We start from the raw sequence: 24,903 nt of genomic DNA, 5'->3' as shown, positions 1-24,903 counted from the left end.
ATACTGATTTAAATAGCCTAAACAACATTCGGAATGTGGCGCAGCGGGAAACTGTTTAAGGGGGTACTTTTTTCACTGCTACACCGCTAAACACACATGCAGCGGAGTACATGCGTTAGTGAAGGTATTGAGTGGTGAAAATGGACAGAGAACATTCCGAAACTGAAGCTGTAGCAGACGATAAAGTTGAACATGATGACACAGAAAAACGTTTGCCGAAAAAAGGAGCTGCGCCTGTTGTCTGGAGATTTTGGTTTTAAAAGGTCGGATGTGGACCAAACAACTATTTACTGCAAATGCTGTTGAGCTAAAGTTGTCGCTGGAGGCGGCAACACAAGCAATTTGCCGCACCACCTTAGCCGCAAACATGCTTTGGAGTACCATAAATGTGTGGAACACATTCTGTAAAAGCTAGAGGACACTCAAGTCAAACGTTACTTGTAGACACATTTGCTAGAGGACTGCCTACGACAAAAAAAGCAAGCGGTGGATCGAGATAACCAACGCCATCACAATCCATATAGCTAACATGTCAATGGACAGTGATTGTTCACATTAACAGAAAGTGAAGTTGGTTTACAAAAAATATTTACTACTACCGAACCCGCGGTGTACCATACGCCATATAATCAGGACGCTTTTTTAATGATTTTTAAGCACAGGGAGAAAATTAACATTTGAAAAATCGGTAATGTAATAAATCACCAAGAAAAGTAACATTGTAACAATGCACGGAACGAACCAACATACAATTGTCCGTGACTGAAAACTGGCGGACTGCCGTCGCACCTTCTCCTCCCAGAGCGAGGGATCGGGGTGGACGGTGCTCGGGCGCGGAACGGGAGGAGAGGGGAAGGATGCCCATTCCACCCCCTCCGTCATGCTAGTCTGCTGATTTCTCATTTAGTATGCACTGCCTGCTCATGTGCCCACCCCCAACTCGTCACCTGAGTCGTTTTCCTCTTTGCACAGTCCACATGCACCTGTGAGTCACGTAGACTTTTCATTGTTCTTTGCGGTTTTGGCTGCTTTTCATGGTAGTAGCGAGGGGGGGGTGTGTGTACAAAGGGCAGGGACGTAATCAGTGTGAGCGTATGACCCGCTATCCAACCCGCAGTGTAGCATACGCCGCATAATTATGTATTGATGGGTGAACACTTCCTGAACGACACAGTTGTCCGAATAGAAGTGAAAACAAAATCGAGCCCGGTGCATTCTTTAACTGCCTTGTAGCACAGTGGTAGTGTTGCTGCTTTGCAGTAAGGAGACTGTGCAAGATTTTGGGTTCGCTTCCCGGTTCCTCCCTGTGTGGATAGCGCTTTGAATACTGAAAACACCGGTATATCAATGTAATGAAGTATTATTATTCTTATGTGTCCAGCGCTCTCTCTCGTGCGCGCCTGTATGTGTGTCGCTCGCTCGCTGCACGTGTTCCTGCAGGCATACCAGTAAGTGAATGAAAAGATGGAACTCTGGAGATAGCAACATACAACTGTCTGTGACTGAACACTGGTTTTGGCAGATACATGCATATCTTTTTGAAGGTTTGGCCCTGTGCCTTATTAATTGTCATTGCAAAGGCAAATCTAACAGGAAATTGTCTTCGTGTTAAAGTAAAAGGCAAATTATCCGCGACAAACTGTTTTACACGCTGCATACCAACCCGCGACGTATCGCTGCATAATCACGCCGCTTTTTTAATGTTTTTTAAACAGAGGGAAAAAAATGAACATTTGCAAAATCTGTAACGCTGCTTTCAGTAAGTACAATGCACACGTGTTTAATTTGTCGGCCACTTTTTGCCAGCCGTCTTTTCTGGTTTTGGCTGCTTTTGCAGTGTTACCGCTTGTGCATATTAAATCTTGAAATCCTTCGAGTAACTAATTGACTAACTAACACCCACACACCCAGCTTGTGTGAAAAAAATGCGCCCGTTCTTTCATCATTTTGTTGCAGCCTATCAAAGACTTGCTGATCATGTTTTCTAGACTCAATATACATTGGCTTTTCACTCAGCGCGGGGGAGCGCATTCATCTCGGATTATTTCATCCTGCTAGAATAATTTGCTACACGGCTGCGTTTGAAAAACCGACTTATCCCGGATGAGTTTCACCGGCATTAACGATTAGGAATCTGGTTGGAACAAAACTCTGCATCCACAGGGGTTCACCAGGACCGAGTTTGGGAAACTCTGTGAGGAGGGGTAGAGTTTCTGGGCAGGGCTTCGTTGTTCCTTTCCCATGGTTTTCGATGGTGGACGCGGTTGGGTGTCGTAACCGAAAAGAATAATGAAAAGTCAACGTGGCTCAGAGGTGCATGTGGACTCCTAGCACAGACGAAAGGGACTAACTGGGTGGTCGGTGAGTTTTTGCGTCCGGGCACATGAGCAGGCAGTGTGAATGCCTAGAGAGCGAGGGTAGATGCGGGCCGGGGAAAAAGGAGTGTTGGTGGGCGGGGAAACGTCTTCCATATTCCTGCAGGACCATCTAGGAAGACGCATGTTTGTCGCGGATGCGGTGGACGCCGGTCGGGGAATAAGAAGACGCATGTTTGTCGCGGATGCGGTGGACGCCGGTCGGGGAATAAGGAGTGTTGGTAGGCGGGGAAACGTTTTCCGTGTTCTTGCAGGACCATCTAAGAAGACGCATGTTTGTCGCGGATGCGAATGGTGCACGCGGTCATGCGTCATAACCGAAAAGTCAACGTGGCTCAGAGGTGCATGTGTACTGTAGCACAGACGAACATAAATGACGGCGTTTTTTCCGAGTCGTCGCGTCCGAGTTGGTGGGCGTGGCTCTGCGAGTTGTCGTCGTATCCAATGGTCTTAGAGTTGGTGGGCATGGCTCCTTCCTGCGTGCGCCATTGGCGTCTTACTTGTCGGCGGTTTAGTGAATCCACGCCCCTTCCGGCGTGCTTTCTATGGGTGGCTACTTGTCGGCGGCTTAGTGAATTATATATATAGATTTACTCCTTTTCTAAGACATGCTCAGTGCAATACAACTTTTGACAAGGTACTCTGGATATTTTACTAAGTCTAAATGCCTCTTTGGATGGTTGAAAATATGTTGTCAAAATTATAGTTTAAGTTGTTTGCAAAATTTGTTCAATAAAATGGTTCTATATTTTGACTATAACTGTCATGCAATGTGATTCCTTCTCTTCATTAGTGCCACCCCCTTGAAAACTATCACTTTATGAGGCCATGCAAACCTTTATTAATACTTGTGTGCGCATTAAAAAAAATTTTTGTACAATTCTTATGACAGTGGAAAAGGTTATTCTTAGCCAGTCTACTGTAGTAATTGCAGTGGAAAATGTGGTTAACATCCACTCATGCATGGGGAAAAAAATACTGTTGAATACTGTGAAACTGGTATAATTTTGAAAAATACTGTGATATAGAATTTTGGTCATACCACCCAGCCCTACTTTGAACTATATCTGTTGTATGAAAATTTGCTATAGAAATAAATGTTGTTTTAGTTGTATTTTCCCACAGTACAAAGTCTGAGCTCCCACTTCTCAAATATATGCATTGGCTAATTGACCTCAGTATATACAAATAAAGATTTATGCATGAGTATGCACACCTAACCTTTTGTCCAAAAATACTACAGTGAGCCCGTCACTGAAGAATTTAAATCAGGTCCCTATAGCTCTGATGCAGTTGAGGTAACTACTATGCCAACCTTTTATACTTTAATATCTTCCAAAATACTTTAGTACGATCATTGCAACGGAAATACATTTTTAACTTGGGTATTAACCTAAAGGTCCTTACATAATGATGAAAAGCAAAACAGGATTCATCGCTTTTTTCTCAAGGAAAATGTGATTTAACATATCTTACAAAGTTGCATTAATTATGTCATTAGGATGTGGATCTTTGTGAATGATACAATTAAAGAAATTCAATAATCAATGATGGTTAAAGGATAAAAAGGATTAAGCCAAACAAGACAATCTTCCCAATGACAATGATGTCTTTAAGGGCTTGAAAAAAATGATCAAGTTTTAGAGTAAGGACACCTGTACAGACCCTACTAATACTTTGTCATTTTCTTAAAAAATTTTAGTTTGCCTCATTTATAAGTGAGAAATTGAAATGGCAACTGCAAATTCCGGAACACTTTCTTAATATGTGCGACAGGATTAGACAAGGTCTTGTCTGTCTCCTTGTCACCTGACTATGTGGCCAGACAGACTGTACTCTTATTTGTGTTCTTCTGTGGATATCAATTTCTCTGAAAAGCTGTGGCAGTGGAGGCTATAAATGGTTAAGATTCACAAATCTTGTGTTACGTTATTTTCTGTGATATGACACATTTTTTCATATTCCATTTATTTAATTTTTAGGAGTTTTTTTATGCTGAGATTTTTCAAAAGGCTGAATTTTTAGACAAGGTCATTGAGGGAAAACTGGTGTGGGTACAGTACAGAGCACTGTAGGGCTTTGTAATGATATGAGTTGTGATCCGCCTGCCCAAAAGATCACTGTTCTCCATTGTATCTATTGAGAGAGGAGGATTTGGCAGAATTTGGCTCTGCGTGTTTTGCTGACTACATTTACTGCTGTAAGAGTTCACAAAATTCAAAGTTGCATTTTTCTCTTGGTCTTACAAAACAACTGTAACAGATTAAAGACTGCTAAAAATGATAGTCTCACAGGCTTTTTATAGTCATGCAGAAAGTTTTATTTTTCCCTAGATAGTTCATTATACAACATTTTCCTTATATAGAAACATTTATTTCATTACAAAAAAGAAAAAAAGCAATATGTTCTAAACTCAAAGTAATTTACTAATATATAAAATCTTCAAAGATTCCAGTAGTAAGAAAAAAAGTATTAAAAGTTGCATCAGACATTTCATAAAAAAAGTATCTAAAAAACTGGTCTATATTAGTTTTTTACACCTGAAATAAAAACATTGATCCAAAAAAACTGGTCTATATCAGTTTTTTAGACCTAACATACCTAGTTTCAAGTTAGAAAATCTTACAATATATATATATATATATATATATATATATATATATATATATAATTCACCTGAGAAAACTGAACATGCATCTGAAAAATGGCTTCATACCATCTACTCCATCAGATGTCTGAGCAGGACTGACTTCATCATTTCTGATGTCAACCATCCACATATTGTATCTGCTTTGGGGGCAGATTCCTCCTCTGGCCATAACGCCACTGAACTGTGGGTAACCTGAATTTGCCTATACTGTACTGTACCCACCTTCTGGTTTATATCTCATTCTACTGTATATGTATACTGCCATCTGCCCTTTTTCTTTTTCCCACTACTTTTTAATACAATCTATATGTCTGAACAGTTTTATTTTGCACTATGTACATTAGGTCATTTTTCTACTACACTTCTTTATAGTATTTATTTATTTTACATCATTTAATGAACTTATTACCTATATTTGCTACTTTAACCCCAATTTTCCTCGCAAACGATGCAGGAAAGAATTTAACAATGCTCCCGCAATTCATGTGACAATAAAAACCTACAGTATTTCCAACACATCTAAGTGTAATTACAATAGGTTTACATGGCAAGTTTTGATGTTACATTTAATATTTCAAATTCGTAATAATTCGCTATAAATACTTTTTCATTGTCCTACTTCCAGTATTTGTTTAAAATGGAGCAACATGGAACGTTTACGCTGCAATTAGAGCTCAAACGGTTGTATATAATGAGGGATAAATGGTTAACATGTTTCGTGAGACATGAAATTAATTATCACTTCCGGTTCACAAAAAAGTAAAAAATGGCTAATTATAAACAAACAAAAGTATGAATTTCGGAAATGTTTGCGCAGATCCAGTAGATACGTCACCTACCCCGCCTGAGAAGTAACAAGTGACGATCGGCACGTGCGCGTAGCAGCTTTATGGCCCAATCGGCGTCCCTTAGAATAGAAGCGGCGGCGCATGTTTTCCTTTACCAATATGGCTGCCGTCTCCACTGTTGGTGGGCTGCTGCAGTACACAAGCAGGTCCTGCAGGGGTCGTGAAGATAAGCACGGCATGATACCGTGAAAAATCCGAGAGAGAGGAAAAGGCCGAACGCCGGGGAAACAATTCAACGGGCTGTGTTTTATTTTCGGTATATAAACAAACAAAGCAACAATAGGTCTATTAATCAATTTAGCAGCGTCGATCGACTCGGAAGATGTCAGGTATCCAGTGTTCACAGATCGAGGCTGGTTAGTGTCTTACTACATTAGTGTTACCTTTATATTGAAAGGGGATGCTATGTTTTGTGTGTTAGCTAGCGTGCAGTTCTATTAAATGCCTTCTCTGCTCCCCCTTTCTTTACAGAACTGTATTACCTCATTGCGAGATTTCTACAGTCCGGTCCCTGCAAAAAAACAGCACAGGTTAGCCAATAAAGACTTGTTCATTCGTCACAGAAAAGCATATCGGCTTTTATTTTTTAGTCAATTAATGGTGTTTTATTTTTTTCTTTCCGCAGGTCTTGGTTGAAGAGCTCGATGAATACGAGGTAGGCAGCGCCTTTGCTACTCTACGCTCGCCCCGTATTTCCGCGGCAGCCGGTTCCTTGTACAAGTATAATTTACAGTTTTAGTTATTTTTGAACTTTTTGCTAAGTATTATAGGGAAGGTAGAACGCCTATCACTGTATGCGAGTTTCGTCTCAGTCAGTGTGTCTTTTTTTTTATTTTTTTTTTTTAGCTTATTCCAAAACGTTTGGATTGGGAAGGCAAAGAATATAAGCGTACCTTTGAAGAATGGGTGAGTATTTATTGGGAAAGTTGGAAAACTTTAGACAGGTGGAAATTTTAACTTTTGTATTATGAATCGTGAAGTCTGCTTACAAATCGTAAGAACATATCAAAATTTAATAATATATAAATCGAAGTAAAATACGTTGTGTAAGTATTGGTCAACTTGGCGAGTTTTCTGGGAAAAGCCACATTTTGCGGACCGAAGCTGATATTTTGTATCGAAATAAACGCCTTATTGTGCATAATAGGCAAGGAGGAGGGGGTTATTCGAGGGTATGCAGGAAAAGGGGGTTGAAGGAACGTCAATCTCTTATTCCAACCAATCACAATGTGCATTTCTTTATCCGGAAGCGAGTCATCGGTGACAATCGTCCTGTGATTGGGTGTTTGAGCCGAGAAGACTTGCGCTAAGGCTGCCGTGCGTGGCGAAATTTTCACCAGTTAGTCTGAAGCTGCAGTGATCTCACTGAAATAAAACAAAATACCGGTGACGCTGGCTTTAAATTAGTGGTGTGTGTATTTTTTTAAGTAGCCAAAGAACAAAATGATATTAATTTCTCGTCACTTGTGTTTCATGGTGTTTTTTAAACGAATGTTGCAACTGAGAAAAAAATCAATGGCGTTTAAACAGTTTAACGCTGTCTCTTGTCTTATTTAAGTACAGTAAGGACTTTAAATTAATAGGGACCCAAATTGTGTCATTTCTAAAACTGCTGGTTCGTAATGGGATATTTTGCTTCTAAAATCTCGTTGGCCTTATTGTACTTTTTACTGTTAGGTTGTAGAATATGGTGCAGTATTCAGATGGGGCCCCGTTGTGTGGTATTTCAAAAGGTTTTTATTGTTTGACAAAATAATCTACCGTGGTAATCCTGGAACAATTTGCAGTCGGTTAGGGTACATGCTGTGCAAACATGGACAATGATAGATTACTGTTTAAGCATTTGGTACTGTGGCACACAGACATATACTTTTAATACAGTATTAATCTTTGTAATCTGTTTTAAACTTTTAAAACTGCAAACTGTAAAAATTGTATTTTGAGTTAATATTTAAATGTCCTGGTTTGGCTTCTTGTGTTTAAAAATTTCGAAAATCTGAATTGCATTTTGAAATAACTTTTAGATTCATTGAAAAATAGTTAAGCAACTCCAAAAAAGTGTGCATGTAAAATTTAATTTAGAGGTTGTGCATCATAAAATTGTTGCCAGTATTTGGTAGTTATACACACTGATAATCCACCCACCCATCCATTTGTTTAACCGTCTTGTTCAGGACAGGGTCACAGGGCTGCTGAAGCATATCCAAGCAATTCTCTGGGGGCAATGTGGGAATGACACCTGGACTGGGTGCCAACCCAACACAGGGTCAACACACATAATATCATTTAAAAAATATAGTACATATTTCATAATTTTTAAGTTTAACATTTGCATTAAACTGCATTTTTTTTTCTGAAAATGGCAACTGTTTGCTTTCATACAGAAAGGACTTGTCCTTTTGATACATTGTAGAAATGTAAATATACAGCACCTTGTAAAAATACCAGGGATCTTGAGTTGGATTATCAAATTTGTGGAGCCTGGCTCAAACAAAGCACAGAATTTTAAATAATTACTCAAAATGCCATTCTCAAGTTTGTACATTTGCCAAAACAATGGAACAGTAATTGTCAAATTGCAAAATTGCTCTTGAGGTATTAAATTAGATGGTAAGGATGACAGGCAGTGGTTTTGATGGTTTGCCAAAAATTGCTGTTGAAATTAAAGTTTGCAAATTTTGCCATACAAAGATGTCCTTATTTTTAAGTCACTGCAGTGTGCTTTTTATTTTGGTCCTACAGGAACCCATGTGCAATCATAGTGTTATTTTCTGGAATGCGAGTGCAGGTTTTTATTCAGTATTTGTCTGTAATTTGCTACATTATTTCCATTAATAACTGACAATTTTTTTTGTTTTTGCTAATAAAAAAAGACTTCTCAACGTCATGTCAATGCCATCTAGCATTACAATGTGAGTAGTATAATATGACTTGTGTGTAGTGTTTTATTTCATGCCATATACACCACACAGCATTCAGGGCAAATGTTTGTGTTCTTCTTAGACACTTGGCTTTCTAGTATATACAATGTCAACCATAATAATTGTGTGTGTTTCTTCCCTCCTCCTATCTAAGCTACAGTAGGTCTTCTTTCTCTCTAATTCCCTATAAAGGCCTGTCTTGTGGAGTGATGATTCATTAGCATAGTTGTGGTCACTGACATAACTTTGTCACCAAGGATTTTCCAGAGATTCTTGATCAGATTTAGATCTGGACTAACCATTTCATTATTTCAATGTTACTAGTTTCAAGGGACTACTTTACCCATTTTACAAGGTGATAAGGGGGCATTGTCTTGCATGGAAATTGTGGGCTTATTGTGAGATGTGCATGCTGCTGAAGGAGGTTCTGATAAACCTTTGCAGTCACCCTGCCATGTAGCTGTCTGTATAAGAGGGCCAACTCCTGCTGCAGAAAACTTCCCCCAAACTTGACATTTTTACGCAATTTGTGTTCAGTCTTTCACCAGTTTGAAGCTGAACATAATGTTTCTCATCGGACCCAAATAAATTAAACTTGTTCTCATCACTAAAGTGAACTATGGACCAATACTCCTGTCCACACAACATGCTCCTCAGCAAAGGTTAGTCTAGCCATTTGATTCTTTCTGCTGATGAGAGACTTAATCAATGCAGAATGGGCTTTCTGAAGTCCGAATCGTCATGAATGGCGACACGCTGTGTACCGTGACAGATCTTTGGCCTGTTCAATGCTAAACTGGTGGGCAATTCCTGCTGTAGTGTTGAACCAATTTCCCCATTGAGACTCTCCTCATTATCCAGTCCTCTTGTGCATTTTTCTTCTATGAATGACCAGCTTTTATTGGGGGGAAATGAATGAATTAGTGTTATATAGCTGCAGTATTCTAGAAATCACAAACTTGGAGTGACCAGATTCTTTTGCAGTGGCTGAAAGGGTTAGCCCTTTGGCCATAATCTGGACATCCTGCTGTTGCAGGTTTCATTTACCTTAGAGCAGCTCACCATTTTGTAAAGTAATTAGAAGTGCTGCCAGATAAATAGGGTTTGTCAGATAATTAAGGAAATTAGCAGCAGCTGCCAGTAACTAGGAGGTATCTGAGAGTGTTCTCTAATTTTGATTAGAACTCTTCTTCAAATTTCTCATTTAAGTGTTTCATATTGTGCTTCAGAATATATTTAAATTATGAAAAAAGTTTTTAAAAAAAAAAAAAAAAAGCCCTTCTATTCCCATTAGGATAACTTCAAATAGATATAAGCAGTGATTTAGAAATTTTGGATGTTGTAAGTTGTTCACTAATTTTGGTCACCACTGTAGGAGAACAATCCGATCTATGCAGTATGAATATAGGTGTGTTTTAAAGTTGTTGTTTTTTTTTCTACTTCTGATTATTAGACACCATGGAGTTTAGTGCTTTTAAAAGTGTTTTTTTTTCCCCCCATCCTTTATACTTGTCTTCATTTTCAAGCTATACTTCAAAATGTGCTCTAACGTACTGTGAGATTATGTTGAGAGAAAACAGTTTTATTAGTTCTGGGGGAGCACTTTGAATTAGCTAATTTATTTCCCACACAGACTTGTTGATGTAGTTTAGTGTATCAGAAAAGGTATTAAGTACCTTTTTAAACTTTTGTTTCTTTTTTTTAAACTTAGTAAAATGTTTCTCTCTCTCTCTTTTTTTTTTTTTAATAGATCATTGATGAAACAGGTGAAATTTAGGTAATTTCAAGTTCAGAATGAAAATTGACAAAATATTAAATTGTTTGGAGCTAAACAATTTTCTAGCCACTGTTAAGTTATCAATGGTCAGAAGTATTTTTTTTTTTTAAATTGCAAAAAAGGTTGGCTGTGCTGGAATTTGAACTGTGGCATCCACCTTTTATCATACTGCATCAATATTCATAAAATGCAAAGTAATTATGGACTTGGTTGGACTTAAAACAGTAAGTTATTGGGTATGGTTCACACTATACCTTGCAGTGTGCTTTAGTGAAAGCTGTGCAGTATGTGTAAATTGTGTTGCCATGTAAATATGACTTTGGCATAGCTCTGAGCATGAAGGGTGCATTTTTTGGCGTGAATTTGTGTATATACGATCTGTCTACCTATGATGTGTAAAGTAGCAGTTGCTTACAATTATTCATTGTTTGGTAAAAACATATAGCTTACAAGTAATGGTAGTTTTGTCTTAAATAATGCAGTTTTATGAGTTGAAAAGCAATTTGCACTTTGATTAAAGGAGAGTGTCAATTTAAAAGGTTTAATTAAGAAAAAAGGCATCTTGGCATTTAAATATTCAGAGCATTTCTCGTCTATGGGGCAACATAGATGAATGGGTGTAAAATATGTATAGCGCTAATAATTATTACATCAGTAATACTTGATAATTTCCAAAAGTATTCAGAACTCTTTCAGTGCTTTCAGATGTTCTTGGATTGTTTTACCATGGTGTGAAGCATACTAACAATGGCTGTAAATGTATTTTTTAAGTAGATCTTCAGAAATGTTCTGTATCTGTGGTAAGGTTTTTATGTGGTGTTTGAGAAGCTTTTGTTTTAAAAATCTTAATGCATTTCAGTAAATCTGACAAAAAGAAGAAGAATAATGCCTAGCCATTTCACCTACCTGATATACATCTTTCCCTTAAAATCTAGAAATTGAAACAAGTGAAAAATATATGGTGAATTATACCCAAGTACAAAAGTAGGCAGCATATTTGTATTTCACATTAGGATATCTATGGGTGAATAACCATTTTTTGTTTTGTAAAAACATTTTTTTTTTTTCTTGATCTTGTGCAGAAACATTTTAAAGGATCTATTTTGATACCTTGTGCAAGGCAATGTAAAATGCATTATTTGTCTGCAATCTTTCTACGTTTCATTGCTGTAAATATGTTGGGATTTTTTGAGCTTTATTATTATCAAAGAGCGAACTAGCTCCGATGACAGTGATTTATGAAATCTAGAGTGCCTTTTGTATGACCAGTTATTGATGCGGTAGGGTGCTTCCACTTTGCGGTCAGCAGAGGTGGGTAGAGTAGCCAAAAATTGTACTCAAGTAAGAGTAGCGTTACTTCAAAATAATATTGCTGAAGTAGAAGTAAAAAGTAGTCATCCAAAAAATTAATCAAGAGTAAAAAAGTATTTGGTGAAAAGACTACTCAAGTACTGAGTAACTGTTTGAACATAAATGATTTATTTTTTAGAAATGTTGTAATAAGACAGACAAAAATAAAATGTGCAAATTCTGCTATTTCCAAATAATGATTACAAATAAACATCTTTATAAAATAAAGATGCACAAATAACACAAAGTTCCAAATCTCAGTTTTTCACAACAAAGGTTTTGAAGCCAAACTACTTACAGTGACAAGATATACTGTACACTGACAGTATAATACTGTATATTCACTTTGTGGTGTAGCGGGTCCGCAGCTTCAAAAAAAAAAAAAAGGGGCCAGTTTCAAATCCGTAAAGCCTTGTCATTCTCCGTAGGCGCAATTGCACAACAGGGAGTAGATGAGGTAGTTGGAGCGAGTCACACCTGCATGTGCGGGTGCGATTGTTCTCAATTGCTTCATTGGCTTTCTGTGACATGTGATTAAGGCCCACGGATACGGGAGTTTATATATACGTGTCTGCACAAAAAATAAGGGGGAATCAAAAAAAAAAAAAAGAGAAAAGAAGAGTCTGTAGGGACCGGCATCATCACACACTTGCCCTCCAAATAGCACAGCTGAGAAAATACCATAAGAACAAGACAGCTTGTGCACGTACAAGAAGTCCCACTTTACCATGACTGTCTGTGTCTGTTTGGTTAAAACGTGCTTGTTCTTCACTCAGTGAAGTGATGGTTAAGCTTCAGCAGGAGTTGGCTCTCAAGGTTCTTGCAGTGAAGCTGTGACCGTTTAGCAGTGAACAGGAGCCCTGCATGTCTCTCACAGGCTGCAGATGCAGGAAGTTTGTATGTGGTCATGTGACTGCATGGCTACGTCTGATTGGTGAAACGTAGTCATGTGATTATTGTTGCTACGTCTGATTGGTGAAACAGTCATGCAGTAGATCCACTGGCGACTTCTCTCTGGCAAAAATATAGCGTATATAATGGGGGGGGGGGGGGGGGGGAGTAACAATTCGAGAGTTGCCCAATGTAGCGGAGTAAGTAGCATTTCTTCTTCACAAATGTACTCAAGTAAAAGTAAAAAAATTATGGTGCAGTAAAACTACTCTTAGAAGTACAATTTTTTTTTTTTTAAAGTTACTCAAGTAAATGTAACTCGTTACTACCCAGCTCTGGCGGTCAGTGTGAGTGTGTATTCATATATGGTATCAAAGGGTTGGTGGGATTCTCATGAAGCATTGAGCATCATTGGTACTGGCCCACTTCAAGGACTGTCCACAAAACTAAACTCCATAGCTTTCATATGTAGCTTGTTGCCATTCTTGCTATTTGAAAACTATCTTTGAGTGTTGTGTGTTACTGTAATAATTGTTGTTTTATTAAAGTTTATTTTGAAATAAGTTATTGAAAATATACCCAATAGAGTATTATCCAATAATTAGTATTTGGGGGGAAAAATATCTTTTAATACAACATGAATAATGCTAGCATACATCAATATTAACTTATGAAAGGAGCTGAAATAAGTTCCCTATGTAGCTATTACTATTAGTTAACACACAGAAATTCATTCCAATTGTATAAATAAGTTTGGAATAATCCGTCTGCGGCTAATAAAATTGCTGGCTCGATCTCCATGGGTGTGCATGCTCACGTGGCTGCAGGATGTTGGTGGAGTGATTCGAGACAAAAGTGCACATGGACATGAAGGTAAGGTCTGTCTTGATTGCTCCATTGACTTTCTCCGGTTAGCGATTGAGGTGCTGCTGTCAGAAGAAGTGTAGGAGCGAGTGAAAGAGAGAGAGCGGGGATGAAAGTGAGGCATCAGTTAGACAGGAATGGAGCATGTGGCTAGTGCTCAAGAGGGGGCTGAAGGTTGCCCCCGCTGATCAGCCAAGGGAGCAGGAGCAACCGCAATACTCCAGAGGAATCCCCTGCAAAGCTGGCAGCGCGAGTCGAAGATGTGGAGGCTCGGTGATGCCCCATGAAACACATGGCAAGGGCAGCAGGAACTGAGGGTTGTCTGATCCTGTTGGATGACATCTCTCCAGAGAGATGTCAGTTTTAAAGAACAAGTTCTTGCCTTTTGATTTTAACCCCACATTTATGGATATTTGTTTGACCGGAGTATTAACATCCATGAGCACTGTTTAAATGGATTATTTATTTATTTATGAATAATGATTTACTGCACTATTTATTTGGACACTTTGATTTTAGATTTTTTTTTTTAAAATAAAAGCACTTTTTCCCTTTATAGAACTAACCCCCTTTGCCCGGTTCATTCTTGGCTATGTTATCAATGGTGGCGGGTTCAATTGGCTCCTAAACAAGAGTGGGAGCATGAAACAACCCGCACCATCACGGTAATTAAGAATTTGGAACAGATTGTATAATGGGACTATGAATGGCACACGATGGGCAAGAAGATCAGTGGCATAAGCCACTGAAGCTTCCTACTTTCCAGCACCACTGTCCATTTTTAAACTGGTCCTGTGTTTTTATCAGTTATTACAGCTGCACCTTTCCTGTGTTATTAATTACCGTATATGCTCACGTATAAGTTTGGTCTTGAAACCTGAAAAATCGACCATAAAATCAGACCCCGACTTATATTGCCATTCAAAAATGGGACACTTTTTTTTTTTTTTTTTTTTTTTTTTTTACATCATCTTGCCTCCTCCAATCTCGCATGTTCCTTAGATGCATCGAATTTTGTTGCAGCAGCACAGTTACCAATTTCTTTCGCTACTTCAGTGACGTTTAATTTAAAACCAGCTTCATATTTTCTTCTGATCGAACGCTCCATCTTAGATAAGGGATGCTCTTACGATAAAGGTGTGTGAGGGTGTGAGATACAAAAAAAACAAATCGGTGCAAACGTTGCTTCGGAATAGTTCGGGTATTACCATGTGGTCACGTAGGCACAATGGAGAGAAAGAGAGAGTGAGGTTAGGAGCACGTACTGATACAACGCATTGCCGCACCCACATAGGAAAAAAAAAGGGAGTGTGCTCTGTGGTTACTCTGTCAGGTGGGCGTTAGCATATCATAATCCCTTGTATCATTAGTGTGTGTTTTCTACGTTCGACTTATATGACCAACATTATAAAATACCAGAAATCTACTGTATAATCAAGTCCCAACTTATCCGCAAGTATATACAGTAGTTCAAACATAATTTAGCAGCATGTTTAATATTGGTTCTTTTAAGGTAATAATTCAGTTTTACATATGCTTACATAATTGCTTTCCATTTATTTCCAGAGAAGTGACTTTTTGTACTCCATACATTAACTTACCTAAAGCAGCAGGAGAAATGTGCTACTGTGTGAGCTGTTTGCATGTGCACCCTGCATGGTGCTTGACTTGCTTGCATTGTGCATCCAAGCGACTGTCAGACCAATAAGAGGAAGATGTATATTTTGTATAGGATAAAGCAACCACTTCAAAAGGAAAATTGAAACAGTAAAACTAATTCCTAGTTGAAGTTGCATAGAATGTTTTTCTAAGATTTACAAATTTTCATATTTACCAGTGCTTTTCAATGGGAAATTTTAAAACTGCACACTCTGTTTATGATATCTGAACAAAAATTGAACTGTCCTGACGCATTTCCTTGAAGAACAAGTGTGCCACATCTCTGCAAAATCAGCCTATGGGGTTAAGTTGTCTCATGCCAACTTACAGTGATAGGCTTTAAAAGTAGGTGCCTTGCACATTATATGCGAATGTGCTATAATAATGTTGGTGGGCATGAGATTGTAGTGATTAACAGCAGATCTAGAAAGCATCTTAATGAAGTTTCTGAATTTAAGTACTAAGGTTTCGTAATGTGTGAACGTGGAGGGGGCAAAAGAGCTGTCAAAGAACAAATGAAATCAGCATGGGCAAGTGTGAGCAATAATATATTGTATGACAAGAGGACTGCCACTGAGGTTGAATGCTGAAGTATTTAGCACAGTCAGTAGACCCATATTTCCATATAGTACAGAGACTGAGTGAGAGAACTTTTAAAAACTACAGAAATGAGAATTATCACAGAAGTGTCTCTGATTGATTGGTAATCAGGAAATAAGGCTGGGGTGCATTGCATTGCAAATAACGGCAGAGAACAAAGGCTGAATTAATTTACATATGCTGAGAATTGATGAAACAGATACACGTGTCGATAAACATACAAGAGCATGGTTAGCTAACCTGTCCCTTGTTTGTGCTCTGTGGCTCATTAATGAGGCACCTACACTTACAGAGCTATAAAAGAAAGGGAGGAAAGAAAGGGAGTAAATAATCAAGGAAGTATGAGAAAGACAGGAAGGAAAAGTAAATCAGGCAGTTGAGCTAGTGCTGTAAGGGAGGAGAATGTGCAGTCGGGGGAAATCCCCAAGGGCAAGCAAGAACGGTGCTCCTAGGTGATTGACTGTGCCTGAGCAGACAGCGCCAGGGAGATCATGGACTCCTAGGGATCCTAGAGACACTGATTGGGGTGTTAGGAAGATGGAGCCATGGATGACTGTGGGAGCTAAAAAAAAAAAAAGAGAGACCCGCATTTGCCAACCCAGCTGAATAGACCTGTTGGGGTGAGCAGGTGAGAAAATGGAAAAGAGAGCACTGAAGTACAGGGTTTTCAATTTGTTTTTAAACTTGATTTTATCCATTTAAGGATTCAATTTTTTACTTCGATTGTAAGACATGATGTCACTGCAATTTGGATTTTATGAATTATTTATTGAAAACTTTTGCAGTTGCTCATTTTACACTATTTGAATAAAAACTGCACTATGCACCGTGGAAGCGCCATATACAGTGGAGCCTCTTACTTTGAACATTCCAAAGCGTAAATGCTAAATTCAACAGAAATTTGATCCAGAGTTCGAACGATGCCTGTGCAGTGAAAAAAATGCAGCAACAGATGGCAGTTACTCAGTGAGTGTAAATGTCAAAAGTTGTGCACCCATTAGGTGTCTTACTGTCTTTGTGAAAGCATCTCTCGCATTGCATTTGTGTTTTCAGTGCTTTTTCACTTTGTTTAGTGTGTTAGGGGTTTTGTATAAAAATAACCAAACTATTAACCATGGCATCCACATGGGACATCACGACTCTTCACTAAGATACAGTAAATGCAATTTTCATTTTATTATGCAGTATTTACGTATTTAATTTGTTTTCATGTTTTAATTTATGTACTGCATTTAATTGTGTTTGTTTTTACCTTAAATTATGTTCATTTGCTGTTTAAGGTTATCAAAATGAATATTGTTTATGGTCTGGGAATAGATTAATTTACTTTCCATAATTTCTATTGCGGGGAAAAGTGGTTCAGACTTTGAACCGTTTCAGAGTTCATACAGCTTCCTTAAATTCAAAGTACGAGACACCACTGTACATATTCCTCATCAGGCTCACAGAGCAGTACTTAACATTCTCATTATAGTCTGCTAATGTACCCTTCAAATAAAAATAGAGATTTTTGTGTTTGTTTATGCAGGGTGCAAATTCAGCTAGAATAACGCTTGATTAGTGACGTCTCGTGTGAAACAGATCTTGCAGTGACATAAAATGTGAGGTGTGGTACACTTGACAGTATGAAAGTTCTTTGTATGGCTATGACAGCTGTATGATGTCACGCTTGCCTTGCAAAGTAACATTGGGTGCTTGGGAAAAGTATTAGTCTAAGCTGGTTGCATGGCGCATTTCCAGGAAAATATTTGTCGGACAACACTGCATATTTGGTGTGAAAAACACTTTTTCAAATTTTGCCGATCAACACTGTGTGAGACGTTAAGAAATATGAAGTTTTTTTGATTTGGTTTAATGTAATGTTAATTCACCAGGTGGGTATTCATTACTCGGTTTCTAATAACTATTATTCGTTATTTTCCTAGTTTTAGTAATATTTTTGATGGATTATCTGTTTTTCCTAGGTAACGGCAAACAGGCACATCCCCAGCAGATTATTTGTTAAGAATATGTCAAAGAATTGGACCCCTTCTTGATAAAGAGGTACCTCCCAGCGTTCCTGGAGTGCAGACTCTTCTGGGTGTTGGACGGCAATCCTTATTGAGAACGGAAAAAGGTAAAATGTTTAGAGGACAAAGTTTATTTTCTTTTGTAGTGTTGTGGAAAATAGTGCAATGTAAAATCTATTGCTCTTGCAAGAGTGTGCAGTATAAACTTTCTGGTGTTTTTGAGTGGCAAGAGTAAACATTTATTGCAATTTTTAAACAGTAGCATTGAAATATGTTTTCCATATTTCAGACTGTAGGCACACAGTATGGAGTGGTTCTGCCTTTGCAGCTTTGCACAGGGGAAGACCCCCAGAACCTCCATTACTCTATGGGAGACTGCCAAACATTGGTAAGTTATCACTTAATTTTTTTTTTTTTTTTTTTTGCGGACAACGATTTTGGATGATCCGCTGTGGCAACGCCGAACGGGAGCAGCCGAAAGAAGAAGAAGTTGTCTTTAGGACTTTGTGTGTTCCACATGCATAGAAGTTTCATGTGCTCAAACATTTGTTTTAGAGTTTAAGTTCTGTTTCTGTGATGTTCAGAACATCAAAGTTGAGTTTTGTAGTGTGTGTGTGTCTGTGTGTGTAAAATCAAAATTTATTTTCTGTCTTAATTACAGTTTTCATTGGAATTTTTTGTTGTGTTTTTTTTTTTTTATCTCCTGGATGACTACATCCCAGTAAAGAGACATTTTAGAACAAGCAGTTTTTAATATTTCTACCCTTAACATTGAAGTCTATGTACAATAATAACTTTCTAAAAGTTGTCCTAACTTTTCCAAAAAAGTTTTCATTGTGTTTGTCTTCTTATAGACTCCTGACCTATTTTATTGTTTTGGTCCAGTGCTTCCACAGGCTTGGTTTTCTCAAAATCCATATATTCATAATTCTTCCTCCACTCCTCCCTTTGTACACCACCTCCCCGTTCCAATTCCCTGAGCTATGTTGATCTGCTCCATTTTCAGCATAACTCTGGATTACATCCCAGTGCCTAATCATGGCTCCTGGGAAGCACTTCCAGTGTAGCCATGTCAAAACAGGGGACTTGCCTCCCAATTGCTCCCTGTGGCGGAACCAGTGGGACCCAATATGGCAACGCTATGGAATCACAGCTCCCATGCTGCTCTGTCAGTATCTAAAAGGGGAATTTCTATAAGGGATGTTTTTCCTCCTGTGTATGGGGAAACAATATGAGCACAGGAGGTAGCCTCCTAGTGCCCTTAATTTGCCCTGTCCTTCCATTTGGGAAAGGGAATACTAACCTTCCTGACCAGTGTCGGCATTCCAATCAGGTATGGGAACAGGGTGCACTATCCGTGAAATTTCTGTCAATCTACAACATTACCTCCATCTGAACCAAGCCTTTGAAGGCAGAGTATCCAGTCCCACAAGGATGTCAGACAGTCCAGTACTTGATAGAGGCTGGTCAATATCAGCTGACATAATCAGGAAGGAAAAAGTGTGATTATAGGCATATGCTTCCCTTTGTTCTTCCTTACATAGTGCTGACAGTCTGCTAGTAAGAAGGTGTCATTCCTGTAATCTTGCTTATAATCACACAAGACCGTGTCTCCACATTTATCCGCTATCATGGCAATCGAAACACTTCTGATCCTTCTATGTGTTTTCTTCCTTTTCTTTTAAATTGCAGTGCAATCTTCAGTCCTGTCTCCTCTGGTTGTATGTTACCTTTTTGTTCCTTCGGTCCTTCATCCCACTTTTGGTTGCCTATAATTAGGCTAAGGGTGGTGGAGACCTCTGGATGTGTGACTCTCCTTCATTTGTTGGAGCTGATTACTGCCATCTTCCATGTAGAACAAGCCTTCCCTAAGCAAGCTCTCCCTGTTTTCTGTTGCACCTTGACAGCTTGACATCTACTGTGAATTAAAAATGCACACTTTACGGTCTATGTTCCCTTTACAACACAGCAAGGCTGAGCCAGGCCAGGGATTGTAGGTGACATTACTCCATTTGTGGTATGTTTAATTGGATCCCTGCTTCAGTGCAAGGACCCTTTTCACTCTGCACTCTCAATTTCTCTCCCTATTCTGACCTGTATAATATGGGTTGTCATTTTCCCAGCTCCGAGTGTTAGGCACTTGCAACATTTTTGTTAGTACTGCTGTTGGAAGTTGCACTACTTTGTTCTACTTACATATATCCGAGATCCCTTCAGTCTGTGTTCTGTTATGCATTACTGCACTGGATTTGCTTACCTGTACAGCTAACTCCCTTTTTGGCAAGATTTCTATTCCTAGCCTTAGCTAGTAGATAGTTTCCTGCCAACACAGGGCACAAGGCAGGAAACAAACCCCGGGCAAGGTGCCAGCCCACCGCAGGGCGCACACACCCACGGACAATTTAGAATCGCCAATGCACCTAACCTGCATGTCCTTTGGACTGTGGGAGGAAACCGGAGTACCTTCGAGCTTTTAAGTATGCGAAGCACTGTGCAGCATGTCGTTTCAGGAAGCAGCTGCACAAAAGATACCAACGTGAAGATAATCTTTCAGCATTTTTAGACGAGCGTCCGTATCGTCTAGGTGTGCGAACAGCCCCCCCTGTTCAATCCCCATATGTCAGGATCAGAGAAAGTCCTGCGCAAGAGAGAGAGAGAGAAAAAGTAAGCAATCTAGCTTCTCAGCCATCTGCCAATAGCATCCCTTGTATGAAATCAACTGGGCAAAACCAACTGAGGAAGCATGTACCAGAAATTAAAAGACCCATTGTCCGCAGAAATCCGCGAACCAGCAAAAAAATCCGCGATATATATTTAAATATGCTTACATGTAAAATCCGCAATGGAGTGAAGCCGCGAAAGGCGAAGCGCGATATAGCGAGGGATCACTGTAGATAGATATAGATATATATATAGATATATAGATATATATATAATATAATATAATAGCCAAATCCCTGCGCTTCTCAGTGGCGAAGTACTGCTTTTAAATTTTTATTAAGAAGAAAAGAAAATCTTTTTAAATTGAGGGAAAATATACCAATAACAATTTGTTAAGGATCTGTTTTTTTGTGAAGCTGCCTTTACACAGCCTCTCCGCTGTTTTATAAATGAACGCCATATAAGGTCATCCTTTTTCCTTGCTTTGCCAAGGAAGCAGCCTTTTTATTTAATCCACGGGTTCGCCGCTGTTTTATTGTTCATTTATTACGATTGTTATACATCTCTTTGTATACCACGTTGTTAGTTCAGCACTCCGGTTGTAATGTGACCAAGCCGTGCAAGCTTACTGTTGAGAATGCAATGTGTAGTTGTACAGGAGAAAAGCAATCTTGCCTCAGATCAATGGCAACCTTTTGTAGGTCTATGAACTTAATTTAAACTTTAGGTTTACACGGTGCTTTGTTGGAAGTTGGAGAATTAGTAGTGAGTGAGTGAGTCAGTGAAGGCTTTGCCTTTTATTAGTATATATATAAATATATATATATATATATATATATATATATAATAATAAAAGGCAAAGTCCTCACTGACTGACTGACTCACTCACTCACTGACTGACTCATCACTAATTCTCCAACTTCCCGTGTAGGTGGAAGGCTGAAATTTGGCAGGCTCATTCCTTACAGCTTACTTACAAAAGTTAGGCAGGTTTCATTTCGAAATTCAAAGCGTAATGGTCATAACTGGAACATATTTTTTGTCCATACACTGTAATGGAGGAGGCGGAGTCACGTATCGCGTCATCACGCCTCCTACGTAATCACGTGAACTAAAAACAAGGAAGAGATTTACAGCACGAGTCAAACGCGGGAACGAAGGTAAATGACGTTAATTTTTGACTGTCTTTTAATACTGTGTAAGCATACATATTAACACATGTGCAATTAAACGTGTGCATTTACGGGGTGATTTCTCAGGCTTAAAAGCTCACCTTTTATCAAACGCGGGAACAAAGGTAACTGACGTTGTTCACTGTCTTTTAATACTGTGTAACCATACATATTCACACATGTGCAATTAAACGTGTGCATTTACGGGGTGATTTCTCAGGCTTAAAAGCTCGCCTTTTACTAAAAAGGTAAATGCAAAACTATTTTCAATCAGTTTATTGAAACGCTCCCGTTAAGGATTGCAATAACATATTCGCGAGATAAAAGAACGAAGTAGGGGGAAATGGAGGAACAGCCGCAAACAGCGAAGAGCAAAAAATTAATTAAACAATTGAGAACGTAGCAAGTTAAGCATACAAGCATGTTCATAAGGGAAACAAAGCACGGTGTAAAACGTAAGTTTTAATTAAGTTTATAGAAACGCTCCCGCTGCGGATTGCAATAACATATTTGCGAGGTAAAAGTTTAATGAGAAGACACGAGGTATAAACGAACCACACGCCGTGGCGCAACGTTAGGGGCAACAGTTTCAACCATTCTATGATCTGCTTCTCGCAACTGAAAGACGGCACATGGCGGATGTTAGCCGACTTGCTGACCGCAACGTTAGGGGCTTCAACTATGGCGCTGACGCCATATCTCAGTGCCACACTTTGCAGACTGTACTTAAAAAGACACGCCCTCCTCACTGGACAGTTAAAACACCAATCAAACTAACGATGACATCAAGTATTACCCAATCAAAAGTAGGAAAGGAGGCATCTTCATAAAATGCGTGTGGGATGATTTGCATGAGACGCTGCTTTAAAAAAAAAAATGATAAAAAAAATACGGGATAAATCCCGTCCAGTATTGATTCAAAACGGGACGCGCAATTTCATTCTCAAACGCGGCACGATTCCGTATTTTAAAGGACGGGTGGCAACCCTACAGTGCCAGGTAACCACCCATACAATCAGATGTGATTCAGACTAGGAATGCAATGAATGTAATTACCCCGATCTACATACAAGGCGAAAGTCTTGCAACATTCAAAGATGATGGTTTGGGATAAGTACACCATACAACATAAAAGAGCTTATGAAGCCTTGAACCGAAAAAAGCAAGATCTCAGAGATCGTAAAAAAAAAAAAATAGGAGGTAATGTCGTTTTTACTCGCTGTACATTTTAGTCAAACATTACCAGTTATTCCACGAGGGAGACCAGCAGATGAACTCAACGCGTGTTTAAAATCCATGCTTCTCCCACGCTCGGTTATATGTCGCGTGTTCTCCGGTAGGTGCACCAAAAATGTATACATTTAAGCATGTAATGGGCAAACAAAAATGAGGTATACCCGAAGGCACTTGCAGTAGTACTTAATGTAACTTTACTTCTTAAATGTTAATGTTTTACTGTTTAATAATTTATACGCTTCTTATAGGTTGTTCAAATTCTTTTATCAAAATACAAGTGACAGCGCAATGCACGATAACATGGAGTGAATACACCATACGCATCCGCCCACGGCTGCCCTGGCTGTGCGCAGATACCAGTTGATTCTACAATAAAATAAAATAAACATAAAAAGAGTAAAACAATCATCACCCATAAAGCGTGTGTGTGTGTATATATGTGTATATATATATATGTTGATATGTGGATGTGTATATGTATATATCACCCATAAAGCGGATAGTAGACGTGACGTACTATATGTGTACCACATTTCAAGTGTATAGGTGAAACGGTTTGCGAGCTACAGGTCAATTAAAATCCTGGACAGACACACAAATTGCCGACGGTAGCAAATTACAGAAGAAGATTTTACTGTTTAATAATTTATATTTATATGAAATGTGCTTCTTATATATTACTTCATATTCTCATATGATAATGGATGTTAATGTTTATATTGATTTCTGTGTTATTAAAACTGCATGTATGTGTGTATATGTATGTATGTATATATATATATATATATATATATAATATACTAGCAAAATCCCCGCGCTTCGCAGCGGAGAAGTAGTGTGTTAAAGAGGTTATGAAAAAAAAAGGAAACATTTTAAAAATAACGTAACATGATTGTCAATGAAAGCCCGTTTCAGTCAGTAAGTCTTATGTGTGTGTTTATGTATGTGTGTGTTTATGTATGTAGATGTGTATATGTATATATGTATATGTATATAAATGTTTATGTGTGTGTGTGTATATTATATATATAATACATATATATATATATATATATATATATATATATATATATAATATATATATATAATATATATATATATATATATATAATATATATATAAAAGACAGCAACAGTTAAAACAATGACAACACTATTACATTGACAATCATGTTACGTTATTTTTAAAATGTTTCCTTTTTTTTTCATAACCTCTTTAACACACTACTTCTCCGCTGCGAAGCGCGGGTATTTTGCTAGTATACTAATAAAAGGCAAAGCCCTCACTGACTGACTCATCACTAATTCTCCAACTTCCTGTGTATGTAGAAGGCTGAAACTTGGCAGGCTCATTCCTTATAGCTTACTTACAAAAGTTAGGCAGGTTTCATTTCGAAATTCTACACGTAATGGTCATAACTGGAACCTGTTTTTTGTCCATATACTCTAATGGAGGAGGCGGAGTCACGTATCGCATCATCACGCCTCCTACGTAATCACGTGAACTAAAAACAAGGAAGAGATTTACAGCACGAGTCAAACGCGGGAACGAAGGTAAATGACGTTAATTTTTGAGTGTCTTTGAATACTGTGTAAGCATACATATTAACACATGTGCAATTAAACGTATGCATTTACGGGGTGATTTCTCAGGCTTAAAAGCTCACCTTTTATTAAAAAGGTGAGTGCAAACTGTTTGCATTCTGAAGGGCACAAACCACGTTAGATTTCATGCTCAAGAGTAAGCTCAGCACACAGCTTAGTCATATTAGAACCGGAAGTACGAACTGACAATATGGTATACAAAGAGATCCTTAAGAAATAATTATTGATTCATTTTCCCTCAGTTTAAAAAGGTTTACTTTTCTTCTTAATAAAAATTTTAAAGCAG

General features: G+C 38.4%; 1 protein-coding gene across 1 annotated transcript in view; it reads left to right on the top strand.

The window, feature by feature from the left end:
- Positions 1–5,987: 5,987 nt before the first annotated feature.
- Positions 5,988–24,903, top strand: part of brwd3 (bromodomain and WD repeat domain containing 3) — a 183,440-nt gene continuing 164,524 nt past the window's right edge. The window contains 7 exon segments of the mRNA XM_051934489.1: positions 5,988–6,229; positions 6,345–6,403; positions 6,499–6,528; positions 6,720–6,779; positions 17,900–17,920; positions 17,922–18,051; positions 18,234–18,332. Coding sequence (XP_051790449.1) covers positions 6,196–6,229; positions 6,345–6,403; positions 6,499–6,528; positions 6,720–6,779; positions 17,900–17,920; positions 17,922–18,051; positions 18,234–18,332 — 433 coding nt within the window. The 5' untranslated portion in view covers positions 5,988–6,195.

Source organism: Erpetoichthys calabaricus, chromosome 12, assembly GCF_900747795.2.
Source record: "Erpetoichthys calabaricus chromosome 12, fErpCal1.3, whole genome shotgun sequence".
Classification (NCBI taxonomy): domain Eukaryota; kingdom Metazoa; phylum Chordata; class Cladistia; order Polypteriformes; family Polypteridae; genus Erpetoichthys; species Erpetoichthys calabaricus.
The sequence above is the reverse complement of the archived record's forward strand: the minus strand, read 5'-3'. Positions and strand labels throughout refer to the sequence as shown.